Raw genomic sequence first — 24,399 nt, 5'->3', positions numbered from 1 at the left:
TGTGTGTGTGTGTGTGTGTGTGTGTGTGTGTGTACACACACACACACACACACACACACACACGTTTTCTATTATTTCATGAGCTCCTTTCCTCTCCTCCCTACCCCCCTAAATTCAGGATGATCTCAGCTTGAGATACTTAATTACATCTGCAGACCCCATTTTCATTCACAAGCCCTAGAGGTCAGGACTGGGACATTACTACTGCTAACGCTACTGCTGTTTTTATAGCAATGTTACTATAACACTGTTCTGTTATTGTCACTGTTAGCCAGTCCTGAGTCTCACTCTGTCCTCCATGCCGTCTGAGCTGTGTGACCCTTAGAAGAGACTTTTGCTCCCTGAGCCCGTTTCCTCCTCCGTTGCACAGGGCTTAAAACACTCCTACCTGAGAGTTGTCGTGAGAGTTAAATGACACCATGTGTGCGAGCGCCCAGCCTAGGAGCAGGTCCAGAGTGTGCTGTGACGTCGTCATGATGCATTGCGTGTCCGATGATGCTGAGTGCAAGAGAGGGTGAAAGCAGAGGAGGAAGGCAGGGTGCGGTTTTACACACAGTGGTCTTGGAAAGTGCTGCCGAGTGGGTGTTGGCTCAGAAAGGTCCAGAGGATGCTTTGCTGAGTCTTGCTCCCATCGTAATTTGATGACTCAGGGTCACAGAGTCACTTGGGCGGTGTTTGCCAAGTTGTTATTTGGCACCCTCATGCATACCTAGTTCCAGGTGCTGTCGGACTCCCTGAAGTCTGGGCTTGCTGACATTCCCCTCTCCTTTTCTTGTTCTCATTAGCTTCGTCTCAACAGCATCAAGAAGCTGTCCACCATTGCCTTGGCCCTTGGGGTGGAAAGGACCCGCAGTGAGCTTCTGCCCTTCCTTACAGGTAATGAGCTGGGCTCCTGGGGCTCAGGTGGACTGGGGACACTCTGATGGTTCCTACTAGGTGTGGGCTTCACTGTGGATTTTACAGGTCGTTTGTAAGTGTCTGCCCTGTGCTGGGCACTGTGGGTGGGGCAGGGGTTCGGAGGAGGAAAGTGCAGTCCTGCTCTGAGGGGATGCTCTGGAATGTTAGGGGACAGAGCCAGGTGTGAGCCGCAGTTCCATCCGTTAGGAGCTGGTGACTTTAAGTGTTGTTTGCTTCTCTGCCCGTGTAGTTTTTATGTATAAAATGGGGATAATTTGTTGGGTCCAGATAATCAATAAAGAGGCTGGATGTTAAATTAAAGTTCCGAAGATTTTATTAAGCTGAGCTCAGCGACCACCTCTCTAACTAAGGAGAGACGGCCCTAAGACTGGGGGGAGGTTTTTATAAGATAGGGCTGTATGCAAAGTAAAGTACCGAAGCCAAAAGAATGTGTAATTATTTTCGTTAAAACTGCATTCCGCTGTTGTAACAGTGTTGTTATGTCCAAGTGTCTTAACAGTATATTGTGACCAGGTTAAGTTGACCGCACAAATTGTTTCTCAGAAATATGCATGTAATCAATTTTAGAAACTAAGGATGGGGTTAAAAAAACTAAAGTTAGCTTGATCCAAGGCCTCCTGAAATGTTAACATGAAGGCAGGGAGAGGAAGGGGGACCGTCAAGGCCTGAGGAAGGGGAGGAAGGGGGACCTTCAAGGCCTGAGGAAGGGGGAGGAAGGGGGAACTGAGGAATGTTGTTCTTTAACCTTTTATTCCCCAGCAGAAGCAAAGCAGGTGTACAGAAGCAAAAAGAGCTGTTAGTTTTTGTGAAATGGTCCGATCCAGTTGTGACAAGACTACTTCTGTAAAACATTCTTAATATTTCTGTTGCAACCCATTTCTTGTAAAGCTAGGCGTTTATTGTCTTACTGGGAAGTTCTGCTTAGAGTCTAGCTGGAGTCGCTGAAGTATGATTTTTTAAAAGTGAGTCTGTCCGACTGAGTCTGTCTGGCCTAGGGTCCGGGCCGAGATCCTTACAATTATCCAGGTGCTGTAGCATTAATGTGAGCATTAAATAATAACCACTAATACTTCTGTATGCCTGCCACGTGCCAGGCAGTGTTCTAAACCCTTCCTGTGAAGACTTGAGTTCATGCAGATTCCTCAGACCTGTGCTCAGTAAGTGTAAGTCACCCTTGTTACCTGAGTTAATCCCACAGCAATTGCTAGGGCAGGTAAGGATGAGGAAATGATGAGGAAACTGAGGCATGAAGAGCTGAAGTAACTTACTTGCCTCAGGTCATCTAGTGAGGAGGTAACCCAGAGTGGGTATTTAAATCCTCTCTTCCCATTATTCTTATTAGGACTTGTGCTTTATACTAATTGAATTTCAAGGACAGCCTCAGAGTCACATAGTGCTTTGTCACTAATGAACTCTTTCGTATTTAATCCTCTCCTGGACCTAGTGACAGGCCTGGGGAGGAAGGAGCGGAGCTTGTCGCCTCTTACTCATTTGACACGTGGAGAAATTGAGACCTAAAGGGACTTGCCCACAGTGACACAGTTATGATTGAGGAGCACCTGTGTGTCTGCATTTGAACGCCACGTGAGGAGTTGGCACCTGCACAGGTGACACTGAGCAGATGGCCCCAAACCAGGTGGCTTCTACTGGTGAACTGTTGGAGAGATTTGAAAACTTTCAAATGCTGAGACAGGGGTATCTTCTGAGGCCAGAGGGACAGGGAGTGGCATGGCAGTGTAACAAAGTGGTTAAAAAGTTATAGAGAAAAAAAGTTGGAGAGACATGGGTTTGAAACCTAGCTGTGCCACCATCCTGCTAGGCAAACCCGGGTGAGCCACCCCACCTGCCTGCCTCAGTCCTCTTGTCTGTAAAGGGGTGTAAGAGTAGCACCTAACTCACAGGGTCGTTGGGAGGACTAAGGGCTCCACAGAGAGCCTGGTCCGTAGAAAACACTCAGTACATGCTACTGGCAATTCTATAACGAGGTAGTCGGGAAGGCAGCCTGGGGAGGGAAGGCAGCAGGAGGAAACAGCAAATGGAGGGAGGCGGGATTGAACATGGCGATTCACCAAGGAGAGGCGCAGGGGTGGGTGGGTGGTGGCAGGTTGGATTTTGCTGGCACTGAGTGCCAGGTGGCAGTTTGGGTTTAATCCCATAGATCAGGGATTGGCAAACTTTTAAGAGGGAAGAGTCGCCAGGGGTCAGCAAACTGCGACTCGCAAGTCTCTGAAGTAAAATTGAAAATGAAAGTAAATATAGTTTTATTTATAACATGTTTAAAGAATATTATTCACATAATGGTGATTATGTAAAAATATATTATGGCTCTCAGATAATTTTTAAACTGTTGTGAAGGACAGGGTTGGGTCTTCCAGGGGTCGGCAAACTTTTGAGACGGAGCATACCCAAAGAGCCGCAGTTTGCCGACCCCTGCCATAGATGAAGGCAGGGCAGCCATTGTGGATAGCTGGTGGAGGGCGGGGCATGAGGTGTAGAAAAATAAACCTACCGTGCATACAGAATTGTGTTGAGGGTGGGCTGGGTGAAAGAAGGCCAGAGGCAGGACGTGGACTTGGATGACAGTGGCTAAGAGCAGGGACCCTGGGGTTGACAGCCTAGGTTCAGGCCCAGCCTGGGCGTGCTTCATTGTCTCATCTGTAAAATGTAATACAAATTAGGGCCATTATGAAGATTCAGTGAGTTTAATGCTATCTTTATTCCACTGTAGTCATGTATGATGTTGTAATACTAATATTCAGCTGTGAGGAACTGTAGGAGACAGAGTATGTGGGAGCCATAAGATTGGAGAGGAGCCAATAATTCAAGAGAAAGTTTTCTTTGAGCTGTTGTAGTCCCAAGTGACTTCAGATTTTCTTTGCTTTGGGCTTTAAGAAATGGGAAAATGTTCAGAATAGCACATGGCAGATACACGGTGTCTTTCTGAAAAGCTGATATTGTTTTAGACAGAACAAGCTTAAAGTCCTCTCTGAGTTCACACCTACAGAACATTCAGAGTTGTTGTTATGGCAGGAAATTATCACATAATGTCCCCACTATGTCAAAGAGACCAGTGTTGGTGATTTGGGGGCCATAATTTGTGAGACATGAGTGGGTTCCGAGGTACGTCAAGTCATCTGTGTGTCTGTCACTGGGCTGCAAAGTAACCTGCCATTTAAAGACTTGGACTTAGGTAAACATTAAAGAAAAGTATGCTCAGAAATCCCAGGTTTGCCCTCACACCTCTTGGTTTGTTACGAAGACCTCCGAATGCAGGAGAGTAACTTGATATCTGCCCTTAGGCCCTGACATCTTTTCAAGTTCAGAAAAGAGTATTTCCTGTTTAAAAGGTCTGGGTTCAGTTAAGCTAACTCATAGTATAGTTAAAAACACCCGTTTTAGTAGTCTATTTAAAGGCATATTTATTCCATTAATACCTAATGCACACCCCCTACGTGCTGTGTGTAGGTCTAGAGAAAATAGAGAATAAATCGAAGTTTCTGTCTTCACAGAGCTCTATTCCAGTCATGGGACCAGGTAGTCAGAGATAAGGCCAGAGAAAGGGGTGAAGTGAGAGTAATGCTATGGGATGTGACAGTGGGCTGTCAGGCAGGTCTTCCTGAGGGTGTGACCTGAATGAAATGGAGCCACATGCGAGTCGGAGGGGAATGTTCCAGGCAGGGGGAGAGGCAGGCGTGTGCGCACTGTGGCAGCAATGAGTTGGGTGGACACAGTGTTTGAGGGAGAGTGAAGGTAGGACGCGAGTTTGGAGAAGTGCAGTGGCCACATTACGTGGGATCTTGGTATTCAAAACCATTGGAAAATGGAGGTAGGGGAGCATCGTGATCTCCTTTACACTTTCAAAGGGTCATTCTGGATTTGAGAGGAGCCAGGTGGTTTAGGGGCAAGGGTGGAAGCAGAAAAGGCAGTTAGGAAGCTGTTGCAGTCACCCAGCAAGAGGTGGTGGTGATCAGAGGACATTAGGATGGAGGTGACAGGTCTGGGTCAGAGACTTGAGGGTGGAGAAGGCCCAGTCCTTTGAGGCCAGGGGACACGAGGCTGGGAAGGTGGTTCAGTGGAGGTGGGAATGGTGGCAATATGAGGTGCTGGCAGTTCCCAGGAGCACGGGTTGGTCAAGGAGTCTGGAGTGGAGATTGGGTTGGGGATTCATAAAGTCTCTAGGAGACAGACAGGAAAACAGGGAGGGTGATGCTGACTGTACAGAGGGAGCCAGGGAGACTGAGCTGGGAAGGAGCCCCGAGCCTGGTGTGCCTGGAGCCACACTGGCCAGCCTTTCCTTCATGAAGAGGCAGGAGCACTAACTCGTGCCTGGCCCGGTGCCAAGCTCCTCACAGCGTTTTTCCCTTCAGTCGAACAACCCTATTGTGATTGTGAGGCTGAGAAAACAGGCTCAGAGAGGCCAAGTGAGTTGCCCACAACCGACCAATGGTAGAGCAGGATTTGAACCCACAAGATGGGGATAATGGTGATGACACCATGAGAGGTTATGGTAAGGAGGAGACCCAGAGCTTGAATTCACTCACTGACACTTTCACTCACACCCATTGGCCAGAGCATGGTCATGGGGCCCCATCAGCTATAGGGGAGCCTAGGAAGTGTCGTCTGGCTGGATTGCCATCGGCCTGACTTAAACTCGGGAAGTTTCAATGCTAGCGTAGACGCTGGGGGTGTCAGCATCATCTGGCGTGGAGGTCGGCACTTCCCACCACCTCGGGGAAGGGAGAATAGAGCTGGAGAAGAAAGGAAGGCCTTCGGGATTAGCATCAGGACAGAGCCTCTCTCCTCACACTGGCATTTGTTCAGCAAATCCTGATTGGGCTCCCTCTGTGCTCCCTGGCAGGAACTGGGACACAGGGAGGATCCAGTCCTGGACTCTTATGACAAGGACTCTGATAAAGGTGGCGTTGGGAACAGGAGCCTAGAGAAGGAACCTGCCCTGGTGTAGGCAGGAACTCTTGCAAGAAGCGGTAGCTGAACTGAGTCTCGAAAGATGGAGAAGAATTTCTCAGGCCGAAAGGGAAGTTCCTGGCAGAGAGAACAGCTCTGAGGGTGGACGCTGGGCCACAGGAAAAGCTCTGGCTTACTGGGCTGTACACTTGTACATGTATTCTGTTTGCTCCTCACGTAACCTCACTGAGAGGTGGAGAGAGACGATGAGCAGCATTGTCTCAGCGGGATGGTCCCACTCACCCAGCGTCCTACACCTTGTAAAGGGCAGAAGTGGGACTTGGGTGCTCTGTCATCCGATCCGGGGCTGTGCCTTGAGCTCTGTGCCAGCCCACGTGGAGGGTGGGGGGCTGTGAGTGCTAACGATTTGAGGAAGTGGAGTGAGGCAGCTTGTTCGCAGCTTGGGTTACTGAGGGACTGGGATCAGACTTCGCTTGGGACTGCAACAGAGTCTGTCTCTTTCCCACAGACACCATCTACGATGAAGATGAAGTCCTGTTGGCCCTGGCGGAGCAGCTGGGAACCTTTACCACTCTGGTGGGAGGCCCCGAGTACGTGCACTGCCTGCTGGTGAGTCCGGAAGGTGGGGAGGTTCCCTTGCTTGTCCCTTGGGGGTCAGACCCATGGTGGGTCAGACCCATGCCAGCCAGGGGCAGGGAGGGGAAATGTAGGAGGGGCTGGGAGGTCACCTCAGAACAGATCGGCCTTGGACATTCACTTAAATCCAGCAAGTCGTTAGTTGTGTTTAATGCAGCGATACTGAAAATGCAGTTGTCTTACCGGCACTGGGCACCTGCCTGACCGGTGCCAGTCCCCACTGGGCACTTCACATATAGGGCTTTGGGTTGGAAGTCAGGCTGTCTTTTGCTTATTTGCTGTGTGACTTAGAAGAGTTATTTAATCCCTCTGTGCTATCCTTTCCTCATCTGTAAATGGGATTCATTAAAACCCATCATTATAATCGACTTAAGAAGCTCTTAGCACAGTACTTGGCACATAGTAACTACTAACAGGGATTAGCTGTGATTGTCAAGATACTGTATATTTTGCAGTCATGCCCACCCTTTGAGGTAGGGAGGGTTCCCTTTTTATAGATGAGCTACCTGGAGCACTGAGAGGTTGAGCATCTTGTCCAAAGTCGCATGACTAGTAAGAGGCAGAGCTGGGATTCCAGGTGTGTCCGTTTGACTCTCCCCAAACCCCCTACCCCACTGCCTGACTGTCTGAGCCTATGTTGGGTGATGACCAGGACACAGAGATGGATCAGATACTAAGAGTAACTGCTGTTAGGGAGAAGGGAAGGGAGGACTCCCATTGTCCTCGGGGAGGTACTCTAGTCCTGTGATCTGGGAAGAAAGAGCCTTAGAGGTGGCCCCAGCCCTTGGTTTTCTCTGGTCCACAGACCCCTGGGGCACTGCGCCTGCCTTTTCCCCCAATAATCCTGTATTTCATTGCTTCTGAAGACACATTTCATACTTTGGCCTCTGCATTTAATGGTGTCTTACAAGTATCAGCAGCCTTTCTTTTGTGGCGTGTAAAATAATGTGCTGCTTATAATCATTGAAATCTTGGATTTCAGCAAATATGGTAGTTTGTTTTCTCCCAAACAGCGTTAAATCTAAGGAACTTTGGTAATTGCCATTCATTGCTGTTACCTGAGCTTTCATCTGTGCGTATGCGTATAATTTGTGTGTGCATACACACAGAAAGTTGTGAATGAGATTGTTTACATTTCACACAGAACTTGGCTGCTTAGCATGAGGACGGTGAGATCTGGGGACCAGCCTGAAACGGGTCCCTAGAACTTCATGAACAATCTGTAGCCCTGGGCATTTGTCAGTTTTTCTGAGGAGAGAGTTCCTAGCTTTCAGCAGCTTGTCAGAGGACTCATGCAGAAAACATTGCTAAGAATCTCAGGGCTCGTAGATGGGGTAGGGACTCGGGCTCACTGGGGAGCCGGCACTGGCACCCAGGGTTCCTTCCCCCACCAGATCAGGGTCCTCCCACAGAGCATTCTCAGCGAGAGGAACCCCAGTCATCCCACCCTCCCTGGGGAGCAATCACGTGTGCCCTCTGGGACTGGTTTCGGTGACCTTCATGTCAGCTAGCAGACACATTCTGGGCCGCTGGGTCGGGCAGGCTGGGAACCTGGAGGCGAATCGGGTCAGAACAGTAGATGCTGTCACAGGGTATGTTCCAGGTGCCTGAGGCACAGTAACCTATCGCGTCCCACAGCGACCCTATGAGGCGCGCTGATGTTAGCCCCAATATACATGTGAGGAACTGAGGCACAGGCAGATTTAAGTGAATTGCCTGAGCTGGGAAGAGGCAGAGCCAGGATTCGAATCCAGGCTTCTGCCTTTTAACCACTACCTCTCCTCCAGTTGCTCCACAGGCTGATCAGAGCTGGGAAAGTGGGAAGCCAGGGCCCTTAGAATCCAGAGGATGCACCTAACCAGTTTAGGTGGGATGGGGAGCTGACTGTCAAGGAAGTCCTCCTGGAAGACGAGACAGTTAAGCCGGGTTTTGACAAGTTAGGAGAAATGGAAAATGGCTGTTGTGCAATTTGTTCATTCCCCACACATGAGCCAGGACTGTGGGCTGTGGGAACCCAGAGGTATGTCAGACCTGACCAGGCCCTCAGCCTCTGCTGTGGTGAAATAGGGTTGATTTCACAGGGACCCATGGGGCTGCAGCGCCAGGATTATTTCTGTGTCAACAGCTCTTCACCCTTTTGGAATGGTGGGTCCCTTTGAGAGTAACAAAAACTCCGGCCAGACCCTCTCATGAGAGAACAGGTGATTTTACGAGGTTCACATCTCTCCCTCTCCCCAGCATGGTCTCAGGTTTGAGAACCCCGCCCTCCATCCTTCACAGAAAGCCCTTCGGTCTTCACTGTGCCAAAACATCACTTGGTGTTTCCTGAACACACACCTTCATGGGCCCCGCCCCAGATCCCACTTCTTTAGGTGTGTGCTGGGAGAGGCCTCCCAGGCGAGCCTGCTATGGGCAATGTGGACACTGCCCTGTGGGAACCTGTCCCTGCAGTGACCCCCTGGGGCCCAGACCCTTGGGTGACATAACTACAGCTCAGCCTCGGTCCCCAGGCCTGTTATGATGACAAGTTACCTTAAGTTCCACTTACAGTGACTCGGTAAATACTGATGGAGTGTCTCCTGTGTGCTAGTCCTCACAGAACCCAGTGACACCACACCTCCCACATCACCCCCGTGAGCCAATCCTAAACCCAAAACCGTACGATAGATCGTATGGCCCTATGACAGAGGCCTCACACTGGGGGTCCCCAGGCTGGCATAGCGTTATCTTCGAGTCATTGCCAACCTTTTGTAAAAGGGATTTTTTTTTAATTCTTTTTTTATGGTAAAATAAACATAAAAGTAACCATTTTTACCATATTTAAGTGTAATTTTGTGGCATAAGTACATTTTGTTGCAGCCATCACCACCATCCATCTCCAGATCTTTTCATCTTCCCAAACTGAAACTCTGTCCCCATTAACCACTAACTCCCCTCCACCTCCCCCTAGCCCCTGCACTCAGCAACCACCATTCCACCTTTTTCGAATCTGGTTACTGTAGGTACCTCCTATATAGGAGTCATACAATATGTGGTCTTTTGTGACTGGCTTATTTTATTTAGCATGATGTCATCAAGGTCCATCCATGTTGTAATACGTATTCAATGAGATTTTTCACATATGAAAAACCTGGCCCTTTTTTCCGCTTTTGGAAAACCAGATTTGCTTTCGCCAGCTTTGTTCCCCCATGGTGACAGTGATGAGCTGGGAAGCAGCCGTCCTCCCTAGGCTACATGCCACAGTCTCTGCCTCTTTCTGCTGTCTCCACCAGGCACCTTTGCTCAGTGCTTCATTCTGTTACCTGTGTGGGCCCCAGCAGCATTTCCCTTTGTGATTTCTTTCTGCCTTCTACCTGTCAGGCCAAGCTGGACTTTATGCTACAAACCTCCATACCTTTATTTGAACAGATTAGGATAGACGGAGTCTCCCTTCATTAGGTCAGTGATTACTGAGTTCTGCCCTGTGATAGGAGCTCTATTGGACTCCGGAGACATAACCGTGAGCCAATCAGGTGTCCCTCCAGGCTTCATACTAACAAACCAGTGAGCAGTCACGATCCCCAGGGTCCCCCATTAATGTGAGCTCCTGATGCAGTCCCCTGTCAGAAACCACAGCTGTGCTTTTTGACCCTTGGAGGCCCTGGAGCCAGGTGATTTGGTTTAGATCCTGGCGTGTAGCTCTTACTAGCCTGGGCAAGTTGCTTAGCCTCTCTGTGCCTCAGTTCCCTCTTTAAAATGAGGACAGGAACAGGACGTACTTCATAGGAGCCCGTTAAACCCAGCACCCCCAGAGCTGTGTGACACAGTCACCATGCTCCCAATCAATATCAGTGATGTTTATTGCACTTGGAAAAGCTTGTGGCCTTCTCCTCAGAAAGTGATTTGTATAATTTTGAGGTTCATGGACCCACCCCACTGAAGCTCTTTCAGGGTCCTCTAAATGAGGTTCATTGTGGCTCTTCAGGGAAGACATGCTGGGTGAAGGCTGGAATGGGGTGATCAGAGAAGGTGTCTCAGAGGAAATGAGCCCACAAAGGGGCTCTGTGTGATGTTCCGGGGCTGGGGGTGATGGGGAGAGAGCTGTTCAGTGACCTTGCGCTCTGTGCCACAGCCGCCCCTGGAATCACTGGCCACGGTGGAGGAGACAGTGGTACGAGATAAGGCGGTGGAATCCTTGCGGGCCATCTCACACGAGCATTCGCCCTCCGACCTGGAGGCCCACTTCGTGCCGCTGGTGAAGCGGCTGGCGGGCGGCGACTGGTTCACCTCCCGCACCTCGGCCTGCGGCCTCTTTTCCGTCTGCTACCCCCGCGTGTCCAGTGCCGTCAAGGCAGAACTTCGACAGTGAGTCCCGGCCACTGGCCTTGAGAAGCTCAGCCTCCCTTAAGCTTGGTCCCCTTCTCTCAAGCCTCAGCCCCTTTAGGGCTCCCCAGGTCCCGGACACCCCAGAGCTGTCCCAGTCTCCTACCCACTTCGCACTCATGTAGGCTGTGTCACCAAGACCCTAACCTCCAGTCTAGATGCTTTTTTGCTCATTTAGGCAATGGAGGTAATGATAGTTCCTTCCTCCCATTGGTTTTTGTGAGGATTTAAAAGAATTACCGCACATAAAGTGCTTAGAACAGAATCTGGCACATAAAAGCACTCGACAAGTCCTGTGGGATGCTATCTTAGGCCTGCCCCGGGTCCAGAACCCTCGGCAGATACACTGTCTTGGTTCGGCCTCCTCCAACTTCCTCCCCGTTGGCGTGGTACCTTAGGGAATTCCTTGTATGCAAGACTTGCCTCAGGAAGAATGATTGAAAATGTTTTTGATTGGATTAAAGTTTCCCATTAGTGTATATTTTTTCCCCCTCCCTCTGAACTTCTGTTCATCCACCAATTTCGCTTATTGAACAGCCAGCCCAGGCCCTGAGCCCTTCCTCAGCCAGAGCACTAGTCTATGGCCCACATGTACTTCGAGATTTATGTTCTGTCCCTGCATCTCTATCTGGAGCAGCTGCTGCTGCTGCAAAGTAAAAACTTTGGCCCCAGAACAGCATCTCAACTGTTTTATGTGGTCGTTATAATTAGCACCTACCGTTTCCTACAGACCTATTATGTATAGACAGGCTGTTTGTGCTCACACACATCATCTCATTGAAACCTCACGATGACTCTTTGGAATAGGTACTGTCACTGTCAGCTCCATTATACAGGCCTGGGAAGACGCAGAGGGGTGTCATCACTTGCCCAAGGCCACCAGGCAAAGCCAGGACCTGCGTGACTGCAGAGCCTGTGCTGCTCCTCTCTGCCATGCTTCCTGCTGCCCTGGAGTCCCAGGGATTCCTTCTGAGCCCCATCCCGACCCCTAGGTACTTCCGGAACCTGTGCTCAGATGACACCCCCATGGTGCGGCGGGCCGCAGCCTCCAAGCTGGGGGAGTTTGCCAAGGTGCTGGAGCTGGACAACGTCAAGACTGAGATCATCCCCATGTTCTCCAACCTGGCTTCTGATGAGCAGGTGGGCTCTGTTCCCCGCCCTCCCACTGGCAGACCTGGTGTCTGAAAGGAACTGTCAATGCTAACCAGGCCTCTGCTGCACTTTTCCTGCTCCGACCCTCTCCCCAGGACTCAGTGCGGCTGCTGGCGGTGGAGGCATGCGTGAACATCGCCCAGCTCCTGCCCCAGGAGGACCTGGAGGCCCTGGTGATGCCCACCCTGCGCCAGGCTGCTGAGGACAAGTCCTGGCGTGTCCGATACATGGTAGCCGACAAGTTCACTGAGGTAGGTGAGGGACCACTGACAGTGTTCTCACAGATAGGGAAACTGAGGCCCTCAGTGGAAGGGGTGGGCACATATAGGAGCTGGGGAAGGGGCGTGGCACTATGGGGTAGGAGATAGTTCCATCCACTGGACTCCAGCATCTTTGATATCCAGGTGGACCTCACTTCACATGCCAACTCTGGTTGGTTGATAGTGGCAACTTGAAGTGCTGTGTTGAGAAGGCTTCTGAGTTCTGAGGGTCAAGTTCTGTGGGAGAGAATGCCACAGGAGCAGAGAAGGGTAGCACCTGTGTGTTCCTGACCTAATCTCACGTTCTCCCCTTTGAACAAAAGGGTTGACATAGCCTGTGTGTTGGCTGGGGCTATGGTAACAAAGTAGCACACACTGGGTGTACTTTACTTCCTCATAGTTCTGGGGCTACAAGTCCTAGCTCAAGGTGTCAGCCCAGGTGGTTTTTCTGCAGCCTGTCTCCTTGGCTGTCTTCTCCCCATGTCTTCACATGGTCTTTCTTCTGCATGTCTATGTCCTAATCTCCACTTATAAGGACTCCAGTCATTTTGGATCAGGGCCTACCCCAGTGACCTCATTGCACTTTAATCAACTCTTTAAAGACCCTGTCTTCAAATAGTTACATTCTGAGGTACTGGGGGGTTAGGACTTCAACGTGAATTTTGGGGTAGCACACACTTAGCCCATCACCCCACCCAAAAATTTGGTCAGAGTGACAGCACCAGGCAGGCAAAGCAGGGACAAGAGCCCACATCTCTTAACTCCTAGGACAGTGCTCTTTGCACAACAAAATTTCCAATTTGATTATTGCTCCAACGTATTTGTGGAGCACCAGCTCTTTGCTAGGTGCTGGGGATGCCGTGAATTCAGCACATTCCCAGCCTTCAAGGAGCGGGTGGCCTGAGGAGAGGGTCCAGTGAGATAAACTTAATACTCAGGTGTCACAGGTGCTGGGGCCAGCAGGTGTATGTGGGGCGGAGGCGCATTGAGGAGAGGAGGTGGTGCCGCAGCTGGTTCTAGAAGATGAGTGGGTAAGGGCTGGAGTAGGAACTGGGACCTAGCAAAAGGACAGCACGTGCAAAGGACCCAGGGAGAAGAGAGCTGACACAAGTGGGAACATTCGGGGCTGGCTCTTGGGGGAGCCCATGAGAGAAAAAGCAGGTCTGATCAGAGAGGCCTCGGTGCCATCCTGCCCTGTGGCTCCCTTTTCCTGTGATGATGCATTTTTTTCTCTGGTGTTTGCTGGAAGCACTTGGAGCCTCCGGATGGCATTTCCAAGGCACATCCGTTTTCTCTCTGAAAGTGTTAGCAGGGCATGGCTGTGTCCGGGAGCATCAGCACCTTAGTGATGGAGGATTCTTCCCGTCCTTGGCTCCTAGACAGCATGACCTGACTTACACTGGGGTTTACATAAAAGCTCTGTGCGGGCAGGGACTTTAGGCTATTAAAACAGTGCTTGGCACACAGTAGACACAGTAGGTATTTGTTATGTGAAGACACGGCAACATTTGCCCAGGATAGCATTAGGCCCTCCACCATCTTTACTTGTTTCTTCCCTCCTTCGTCAAGTACCACCCTACCAGCTCCAAGACCCAGCTTTGCAGCAGAACCCAGTGCCTTTCCTTGCCTGGTACCAAGTGACGGGCAGAGCCCAGCATGCCTTCTTCAGTCGTTATGATTTTATTTTAATTAGAAAAGAGCTTCTGGTAACAAACCTTAAAAAAATAAAGTACATAAATCAGAGTGAGAGCCACTATATCATGAGAGTGTTTTTGGATCAGGGAAAAGAAAACCTGACCCAAATAGGCTGAGAAGTATGGAGGTCTGTTGTCGTTTTTAGGTTCCCTTGTGGTCCTCATTTTGCTTTTCTGGAAATAGGATCAGAAATGTAAAGTGACGCATCCAAGGTCACACAGTTGATAAGTAAGAGTAAGAATTTGAGTCAGGTAGTTGGACTGCAGAGTCACACTTGTGACTACTGCCCTACCCAGCCCAACTCAGCACCACACAGTGAGGAAACAGGCTCGAGACACTTTTCCGATGTCACCCCATGATGCTGGGATTAGATCTCAGCTGTGATTCCAAGAGCCATGCTCTTGCCCCTAATCTGGTGCCTTTAACTTTGATTTTGGTCTCGTTCGCCTAGAGTACCTACCAAGCCCTCTCACTTCCCGACCACCTTCCTTTTCTGCAGCTTCAGAAAGCTGTGGGGCCTGAGATCACCAAGACAGACCTGGTCCCCGCCTTCCAGAACCTAATGAAAGACTGTGAGGCTGAGGTGAGGGCCGCAGCCTCCCACAAGGTCAAAGGTTGGTGCTGGTGACTAGAACAGCAAGTGGGTGAGTGTCTGAGGGGCTGGGTTCCCCATCACCTCACCTCACTCTGCCTCTCTTCCCCCGTCCACAGAGTTCTGTGAGAATCTCTCAGCTGACTGCCGGGAGAATGTGATCATGACCCAGATCTTGCCCTGCATCAAGGTGACGGGGACCTGGCGGGAGGAATGGGGCAGACGCGAGCCTGCCAGAAAGAAACGGTAGAAGGGACTCTAGGGATAGCCAGGTGCAAACTGCGTTCCTGGCCTTCGAGGACCGGGCAGCCTTGTGCTTGAAGCAGTGGGGGTTCTGAGTACAGGCAAAGTCTGAGGCTAGGGGGTGAGCTCGGAGGTAGGAGTGCTTCCCCGTCAAAGGTCACTGAGTCTTCTCATCCAGAAAGCTTTGGGATTGGGGTAGGGGCTGCCGGCGCGGGGATCATTGAACTCAAAGCAGGTGGGACACATAAGGAACTAGAATCCCTTTTGTAGTCTAAGCCATCCCCTGCTCCATGAGTGACAAGGGCCAAAGCAGGCCGTGGCTGAGGCTTCGTAGGAGTTGGAGCGTACCTGGCGACTGCTGACCCTGTGGCTCCCCCTTCCTTCTCCCTCCCAGGAGCTGGTATCAGATGCCAACCAACATGTCAAGTCAGCCCTGGCCTCGGTCATCATGGGCCTGTCTCCCATCCTGGGCAAAGACAACACCATTGAGCACCTCCTGCCCCTCTTCCTAGCTCAGCTGAAGGATGAGGTAAGAGCGCCGGGCAGGCTCTGAGCTCTGGGTTTGCAGAGGTAACCGGTGGGTCAGTTGCTTTCCCAGACAGGCCAGGAATCTCCTAGAATCTCCACACCCAGCTCTCCGATAAGTTGAATGTTTGTGGGCACGATGGACTGTGCAGTCACGCATTCGTTTGTTAGGCAGTTGTCTTGCGTGCCCTTATGTGCTGGTCGTTTTCCTGGGCATCAGGGATACCAAAAAAGGACAGGCAGTTTTGATTCTCAGAGACCTTCAGAGACTGGCCGTGGAGAGAGACAGAAGGTGATTCTACGATCATATAGGCGCTGTAATATCTTCGTGTTTGTAACGGTCAGGCTAAGAGGTCTTAATAAAGACCCCAAAATACACTGGCCTATATAAGAGAGCATTATTTCTCACAGTAGTCCAGAGGTGGGCAGACCTCCACCAGGGGTCAGCCCTGCTCGCCTCTGTCCTCCAGGTCTGAGGTGCTGCTCTGATTTCTATCATCTCCCAGCCAGCATGAAGGGGAAGGCACAGACAGCAGCAGGCCTGGTCCTCTGAGCAAGGCCTAGAAGAGGGCACCCATCAGCCTGCTCACAGCCCGTAGACCCATTGACCAGAGCCAGTTCCATGAGCACCCCTAGGTGCTTAGTTGGCCTAGAGTACAGAAGACGAGAGAGCGCCGGTCAGTGGCTAGAGAGGTCACAGAACAGGTGACAGCCGGGGAAAGAGTGTGGGTTTGAATCTGGGTGAATGGAGGAGCCGGAGTAGATGTGGGTATCAGGAAGGAGCCCTGAGGCTAGTGTCAAAGAAAGATGCAAGTGCAGCAGCCAGGGAGGTGCAGGGTCCCCAGTTGTTCCTCTCCCAGTGGGGTCACACGGACAGTGCTTAAATCTCCCACTAATGGTGTATGACAACACCCACGAGTACTGCCAACCAGTGAAGCTCACTGAGCCTGGGTTTCCAGGGATTTTGGGGGGGATTGGTCACATAAGCCTGGAATGGAACCACCAAGATGGCTGACTGTAGTTACTCTGTCCCCAGTCCCTTCAGAGCTCAAGCTGAGACTGCTGGCCCCGGTCCCCCATCATAATCAGTTGTTGGCATAGCCTACCTGGCAGGGCACGAGGCCTCCAGGTAAACAACGCTCTTACACGCAGGATATTCCAGGGGCTTAGAGGTCATCTTCCAGGTGCCGGGCAAGGGCCAGTCCTTTGGAATGTGTGGAGTGTGAACAACCCAGGCCTGCTGAGTTTCTCTTCACTGCACTGCATTCTGGCTTACTTGGTTCATTGATTGATTTCTTGCGGGGTTCAAGGTAGCAAGGACGAGCCGATGGTGTGTGCCATCCAAGAATGTGTGCACGGGACAAGGATCTATTGTAGTAGGGCTCCTGTTTTGATTAACAATAACTAATTGTATTGATGTGCCTTTTCTTATAAGTTGCTTCACATGCTTTCCAGAAGTAGGTGGGGTGTGTGTGTATGTATTGTAAGTCAGTGCTCATAATATTGGTAGTTCTTTCAGCAGAAATGTACTGAGCACCTAAGACTATGGAGTACTGGAGACGGAAGGATGAATGAGACATGCTCAGAGACTAGCAGAGACAATATAGGTCACAAAAATGAGAATGATAAGCTTGCACACGTTAAGCCCTTTGTAGATCAGAATGGAGGGGTTGGGGGGAGGGGAAGGCACTTTAATAGCCTCAACCACCCTTTGAGGCTAGATGGGTGTCTCTGTGTCACAGATGATATCCAGACAGGTTAAGTCGCGTGCCACAGGTCTCCCAGCCAGCAAACAGGCTGGGATTATTATGTCTCTTTTCCAGGGCTCTATATTTTTGCACTGATTCTTGCAAGTCCTTCACAGTGGCTGAATGTTTCTTGTGCTCTATTATGAGATTGGAAAAATTTCTTCACTTAAGAAGTGTTGCTTGCTTTGCATGTGCCTTTGATATGTGCCCAGGCCCAGGAGCTGGGCTTGGGCAGCAGTAGGTCCTCAGGAGGTATTTGTTAACAGAGTTGGTGCAGGTGAGCGCCATCCACCGTGTCGTGGTTGCCGTGTGCAGTGCGTTCTCTCAGAACCCTCCCCTCCTGTCTCTCCTCAGTGCCCAGAGGTGCGGCTGAACATCATCTCCAACCTGGACTGCGTCAACGAGGTGATTGGCATCCGGCAGCTGTCCCAGTCCCTGCTCCCCGCCATCGTGGAGCTGGCTGAGGACGCCAAGTGGCGGGTGCGGCTGGCCATCATTGAGTACATGCCCCTCCTGGCTGGACAGCTGGTGAGTGAGGAGGCCAGGGGCCTGGCACACTGCCCCAGGGAGGTACTGCCAGGGTCTAGTCACAGTGGAATATGATGAGCTGTGACGGGTAACTGCGGGCTGGGAGGACCGTGTTGGGGCAGGAAATGGGGCCCTAAGAGATGATTGGAGCTTGATTAGAAAGAGAAGGGAAAGGAGCCACTCAGGTGAAGTTGAAAAGCGGCTCTCTGTGTCGGTCTGGAGCTGGGGATTGTTTCCCTGGGGGTTTGCTGAAAACTGCCCAGTCCCCCTGATCCCTAAAGTCCTTTTCTCCTGCAGGGGGTGGAGTTCTTTGATGAGAAACTCAACTCCTTGTGCATGGCCTGGCTTGTGGATCACGGTGAGTACCCCCAGCGGGCCAGAGGAGGAGATCGGGACTCTAGGAAGGATGGGTGGCAGATTGGCTGGGGCTGGGGCTGGGGCTGGTGCAGAGAGTAGTGGATGCTGGAGTCTTCTCCTATGACATCAGATGCTCATATGGACCAATTCCCTTGCTTTTTAGAATCCCACAGAAGTATGGGGTAGGAGGGGAACATAACAGATCACCCAGGGAATGCCTGGTAGAGTAGAGAGTCGGGGCCACCAAGCACACAGCCCTGGCTTTGAATCCCACCTGTTGGCCACACTCCTATGAAACATGGCACTTCTTCTCCCAGCGGTTCAGGGCTATTGGGAGAATTGCTCACTGTTTTCACTAGAGTGGTAAAAATAAATATTAACTTTCATCTGTCTCGGGCACTGTTCCGGGTAGTAAGTACTAAATCATTTGCTTGGGTACATCACTTTTTGGAGTGTGGGGAGCAAGCTGTGAGCAGTCAGAGACCACAGGCTGCAAGCTGACAAGCTGGCAAGCCTGCATGTCCGGGTGAGCAGCTGGGGGAATGTTTGACCCCCACTGTACCGTTGGAGAGCAAAGAGCAGCTGAAGCCGCAAGCTAAGGACAGCTAAAACTACAGGCGCTTCTGAGAGATTCATAACAGCATGTAACCTACTTACAGCTTAACTTGCTAAACAAACTCCCTGCTAAGAGGAAATTGCTTCCTCTATGTGATACGATATGCCTAACCCAATAAACAAACCCCTGCCAAAAGACACCTACTTACTGCTATAGAAGCACTGTGCAAAAAATAAACTGTGCCATTGCTCCACCATCAGCGGTGAGTGGACCCCCCGATCCCAATTTTCGTCTGTGTCTTTCTTTTCTAATTTCCCACCCAATCCACTCATACAACCCCGGTTGATGAGCGGGTCTCGTCATTGGAGCCCATTTGCCCATCAGTAAAGTAAAGCCAATAATGGAACCTGTGTCTTGGAGCTGTTGAGAGGATACTGCATGAAAAGAAAAGCCTACAGCTAGCACGTAGAGAGCCCTTTCATCTTCCGGAGTTCCTGGTTCATCTGTGGCCTGGGACCTAGGGGCTCAGGAGGGGACTGCCTGCTCCTCCCCACCCCCGTATCAGTCATTCACCTCCTGAATCGCTGCCTCCCCCTTGCCCTTCTGCAGTCTATGCTATCCGCGAGGCGGCCACCAGCAACCTGAAGAAGCTGGTGGAGAAGTTTGGGAAGGAGTGGGCCCATGCCACTATCATCCCCAAAGTCTTGGCCATGTCTGGGGACCCCAACTACCTGCACCGCATGACTACACTCTTCTGCATTAATGTGAGTGCCCACTACCTGCCCACCAGCCTGTCCCTGGGAACTGGGTGTGCCTGGGAGAGGAGGAATGGTGCTGGGTCCTAAAGGGAGACACCTGGCTTGGGAGTGGGGACGTGGTGGGGACCTGAGGTTGCAGGGATGAATCCTCAGGGAGCTGCAGGCCAGAGGTTGGGTTACAGGGCCTTTAGGGGTGGGGACCTGCATGGTGGGAAACCCGGATGAGGGAGACTTGGCCTGTTGCAGTAATGACTGCCAAACCTTGTTGAGACCCCTCTCCTTCCCCACAAATTTGTGTGTATATTTATTTATGATAAGTGTGTTACGTTAAGTGTGCAGGTTCTATAATCAGACCTGGTTTTAATTGCCATATATTAGCCCTGGACCTTGAGAAAATGACCTGACTGCTAAGTGCTTCAGTTTTTTCACCCATAAAGGATCCATACTGGCAAGCACAGTACCCTCGTCATCAGGTTGTAACGATTAATTTGGCTGTACGTGGAGTGAGCTTAAGACAGGACGTTACACAGAGCATGTGCTCCTTTCTGGTCAGCTCAGTAAACCACACACAGAACTAGAAATGAAAAGATGGCATTTAAAAACAAATATAACTAAGTGTTCTGATCTTTTCTTCCCCTGCCCCACCTTGAAGACCTCTGCACTAAGGAAGGGACCCTGGGGGTTAGGGATCAAGACCCACCCCCAGAGGATGAAGGGAAGTCTGAGGACGGGGAGATGGGACCCAAACCACCTGGACTGGGCGTTTCCAGGGCAGGGAGACAGTGATGTGAAGAAGGTGTTAGGGGAAATGGGAACTTCAGGAGAATAAACTGTTCCCAGGGTGGGTGACCCTGAACCGAGTCCCTATATTGCTCAGCTTCACCCTCAGGCCTAGTGATCACCAAGGTGGCTGGTCAGAGGAAGTGGGAAATAGGAGTTAGTCAGGACCTTTGGGTGATCACCTCTGTGCCACTCACTGACCCCCAGGTGCTGTCTGAGGTCTGTGGACAGGACATCACCACCAAGCATATGCTGCCCACAGTGCTGCGTATGGCTGGGGACCCTGTTGCCAACGTCCGCTTCAACGTGGCCAAGTCCCTGCAGAAGATAGGGCCCATTTTGGACAACAGGTGAGGCCGGGCCAGCCCTGTTGTTTCTTGGCATCCTGATTTTCGACCTTTGAAGGTGGAGCCTGGGGTTTGAGGCCCAGCACTGCTCTTCTCATGTTTGTCTCCTCCTCTTTCCAAGGTCTTAGTTTCCTCAGGTGTCGAATGAGAATTGACATCGCCTACCTCATATAGTGGGTGAGGGTGAGAGGATGGCAGTTCTATATACTAGCAACAAATCATTAGAAAATTAAGTTAACAAATATAAATATATGTATAGAGGGTGCCAAAAAAATGTATACACATTTTAAGAAAGGCAAAAACTATATTAAAATTGTAATAATATAGACTGATAACAGGGCTGGCCGAGTGGTGCGTTGGTTAAGAGTTGGCTTGGGATGCCAGCTCTGAGCATCAGGGCCCCGGTTAGGATCCCACATGAGGGCCAGTGACGCTGCGCCCTCTACAGCTAAGATGGTGAACAACAGCTCGACCGGGAGCTGGGCTGCCGTGAGTCGCTGGCGATGGCGTAGGCTGCAGTGGAGCTGCCCGGCAGTAGGTGTGAGCCGCCGTGAGCGGCCATTCAGTGGCCGGCAAGCGACTGCCTCACCCGGGAAGAGCGCAATGATAATACCAACATGGGCCAGTGTAGCGATGTCCTCCACAACTAGACTGAAGAACAAAAGGACAGAAACTTGTTTGTTCCCCTTCCCCGATTCCCCAATGCTGTTCCCCTCCCAAATTTCCCTATAAAATCTTAAATATATGTATATACCGATAACAAGGTGAATACAAGTCATGTTTAACTTCTGCAATTACAAGAAGTTGCTCAAAGTGGTTACCATCAGCGTAATTTTAATACAGTTATTTCCTTTCTTAAAATGTGTATACAGTTTTTTGGCACCCTCTATATTTATGTGTGTACGTGTGGGTAATTTATAATTGCATCAAAACCAGGAATAAAATTAATGAAAAATGTGTAACACTTCTAGTGAAAACTATGAAACATTGCTTTGAGAACTTAAAGAAGACCTACATAATATTCATGGATGGGACGGCTCCCCAAGTTCGTGTGTAGATTCAGTATAATCTCAGTCAAGTCAGCGGGTTCTTTAGTGGAAAAATGACAGGTCGATTCTAGAATTCACATGAAAATGCAAAGATCTGAAATAGCCAAGGCGATCCTAAAGAAGAACAAAGTTGGAAGACTTACACTACCAGATACTATGACCTACTATGATGGTGCAGTAATTAAAAAGTGAGGTTTTTGGCACAACAATACTCAGTAGCCCAGTGGGACAGAATCAGGCACAGAAACAGACCCACGAGTAGATAACAGAGTATATAACAGCCAAAGCCACTGCAGTCCGGGAGGGAAATGCAGGTATTTTACATAAACAGATCAGTTTGATATGCATGTGGGAGAAAAAAAACCTTCCACCTCAGTGTGTAACAAATCAGAGATAACAGACCAGACTCAAAAAGACTAAAGACATGATCCTAGAAGAAAATGTCTGAAAATATTTTAATATTTTTAAGACTTGGCAGTAGGCACAGATTTGTTGAATAGCTCACCCCAGGAAAAGGTTGAAAAGTTTGCCCTCAGTAAAGTGAAGAACTTCACCCAGAGAGCATTGTGACAGTGAATAGCAAGCCCGCCGAGTGGGAGGACATATTTGAATACTTATTTCTGACAGCACCGACTTATTCAGAAGACTGTCTACAAATCATTAAGACGAAGAAACCCTAAAAAAGAGAGGGGCAAAAAAAGCAGGCACTTAGAAAAGATCTCCATGTACCAGACAATAAGCATATGCCAGGGTGCTCAACATCACTGGCCATTGAGAAAATGCAAATAAAAACACAACCCAAAACGGCTAAACTTGGAAAAGCGCAGAGTTGTTTAGTGTTGGTAAATGAGCTGGAGCACTCGTATGTTGCAGGCAGGGCTGTAAATAGTAAATGGTAAAAAAAAAAATCACTTTAGAAACTGGTAGAATCTAGTGAAGCTAATTGTGCATACCCACTGTGAGCCAGCATGACCACCCCTGGGTATGTATCCAAGAGAAATCAGTGTTTATTTTTAACAGAGAATGTTTGCGGTAGCCTTTTTATATTATCCCTTCAATGGAAACAACCCAAGTGCCCATCAGCAGTGCAGTGGGACTGTGGGTAAGTTGTGGTTTATTCATACAATGGAAGACCATTTAGTGTCACGTCCAGCGTGGCAAGGGCAAATGGGTTTCTCTTGAGGGGCAGCGCAGATTGAATAAAGAGACAGAGACAGAAGTAGGATTCAGAGCGAGACCAAGGGACTCAGTCAGAGAAAAACTGAGCCCGGAATCGGGTCAGGGCGTGGCTTTTAATGGAGAATTTTCAAGGAAGTAAAACTGCTGTCAATCAAATTAGCATCCGTTTGAGGTCTGTGCCTCAAGGCCTTTTCCATTAACATATCCCATTGTGCTCCAGCAAATGCTATGCCTTCACACTTCTGGCCACATAGCCCCAGGACACCTTGTTACTGTGTCCTCCCAGGGGAGATTAACTGTTAGCATACCAACAGGTCCCAGTCGCACCTTGAGACACTCCCCAGAGGGAGCCTCGGGTCATACCGAGGCACTCCCTCTGGCTAATTGGGTTAGAGGCTATGCAGGGGGGCGTGTTATAGAAATCGGCTGTCAGGCAACAATTTAGTAATGAACAAACACTCCTGCTGTACTCAACAACATAGCTGCCTCTCACGGACATATCTTGGGTGAGAACCAGACCCAAGGGAACGTATTTCATTTATATGAAATTCAAAAACAGATAAAACAGATCTAGATGATAGGAATGAGAATAGTGGCTATATGGGGGTGGGAGCTGTCCACTGGAATGGCCTCTGATGTCTTTCTCAGCATCTGTTCCAGAATGCAACCTCACACCTTTAGTGCCTCTGAAGTCCCTCTTCCTTTCCCAAAAGGATTGACTCTCAGTGCGCATAGGTTCCCCTAGGATCCTGTAGGGCCAAGGTCTTCCCTTTGGACCTGTGGACCCTGTGACTCCCTGACTTCCCTGGGCCTGTTCTGGGCCTCAGAGACTTGGTGCACGTGTGTGCCTGTGTCTGTGTGCACCCCTTGCCCGGGAGCCCTCTGCCTGCCTTATGCCCCTAGCCCTACTTGGCTCACCCTTTCCCTCGCCTTCCCCTCCCAGCACACTGCAGAGCGAAGTCAAGCCCATCCTAGAGAAGCTGACCCAGGACCAGGATGTGGACGTCAAGTACTTCGCCCAGGAAGCCCTGACTGGTAAGGCTTTGAGAACTTGGAGACCCCAGGGGGAGGAAGGACGGCTCAGCTGAGACCTGGGAGCAGCAGCTCCTGGCAGGGGAGATGCAGGAGTGGTTGTGGGCGGGGCTAGCAGTGGTTCTGACTCCTGCCTATTTCTGTTCCCCCAGTTCTGTCTCTCGCCTGATGCTGCAAGAGGAGCCAATGCCGGCCTCTGGTGCCCACCCTCCCCACAGAACCCCTCCCTCGGGAGACAGTGGGGGCCCTTTGGCCGTCACTCCCTGTGCATGGTCTGACCCCAGGCCCCTTCCCTTGGCACAGTTTCTCCTCTCCCCCAGACTGGGAGCCCGACTCCTCACTGTCCACCTCCCAAGGAGCTGGGGGGGCACAGAGTGGGACAGGGTGGCGGCCCTGGGAGGAAAGAGAACAGATGTGAGCATCCCAGGTCACTTGACTCCTGCTGTCATGGGGACCCCTGCCCCATCTACTTCCCCACTTCTCTTCCTCCTTCTCAGTGGTTTTTTTGTGTCAACTGTGCTATTTTTATTTTATTCCCTTTTTTTCCCTTTTCACAGAGAAATAAAGGTCTAGAAATAGCTGGTTTTCTTGTCTCAGTCACTAGCGTGGAGGAGGGGTTCCACATCACGGTCTCTGCCCTTCTCCCTGCGGAAGCCCTGATTAGTGGGCGTGGGATTTCCCTGAGAAGTGCAGCTGGTCTCCAGGGTAGAGGGTCCACGAGGTGTCACTTGCCAGCAGAGTCCTGTGGTGTGCTTC

General features: G+C 50.5%; 1 protein-coding gene across 1 annotated transcript in view; it reads left to right on the top strand.

Moving 5' to 3' along the window:
* Window positions 1-24,226, top strand: part of PPP2R1A (protein phosphatase 2 scaffold subunit Aalpha) — a 39,182-nt gene extending 14,956 nt beyond the window's left edge. The window contains exons 2-15 of the mRNA XM_019633844.1: window positions 786-876; window positions 6,353-6,453; window positions 10,592-10,824; window positions 11,835-11,982; window positions 12,090-12,245; window positions 14,449-14,563; window positions 14,661-14,731; window positions 15,179-15,313; window positions 17,412-17,585; window positions 17,883-17,943; window positions 19,108-19,262; window positions 20,244-20,386; window positions 23,555-23,646; window positions 23,796-24,226. Of these exons, the coding sequence (XP_019489389.1) occupies window positions 786-876; window positions 6,353-6,453; window positions 10,592-10,824; window positions 11,835-11,982; window positions 12,090-12,245; window positions 14,449-14,563; window positions 14,661-14,731; window positions 15,179-15,313; window positions 17,412-17,585; window positions 17,883-17,943; window positions 19,108-19,262; window positions 20,244-20,386; window positions 23,555-23,646; window positions 23,796-23,812 (1,692 nt within the window). The 3' untranslated portion in view covers window positions 23,813-24,226. The remainder of the gene's footprint in view (window positions 1-785; window positions 877-6,352; window positions 6,454-10,591; window positions 10,825-11,834; window positions 11,983-12,089; window positions 12,246-14,448; window positions 14,564-14,660; window positions 14,732-15,178; window positions 15,314-17,411; window positions 17,586-17,882; window positions 17,944-19,107; window positions 19,263-20,243; window positions 20,387-23,554; window positions 23,647-23,795) is intronic.
* Window positions 24,227-24,399: the final 173 nt, after the last annotated feature.

This window comes from Hipposideros armiger, unplaced genomic scaffold (genome assembly GCF_001890085.2).
Source record: "Hipposideros armiger isolate ML-2016 unplaced genomic scaffold, ASM189008v1 scaffold_1417, whole genome shotgun sequence".
NCBI lineage: Eukaryota > Metazoa > Chordata > Mammalia > Chiroptera > Hipposideridae > Hipposideros > Hipposideros armiger.
The sequence above is the reverse complement of the archived record's forward strand: the minus strand, read 5'-3'. Positions and strand labels throughout refer to the sequence as shown.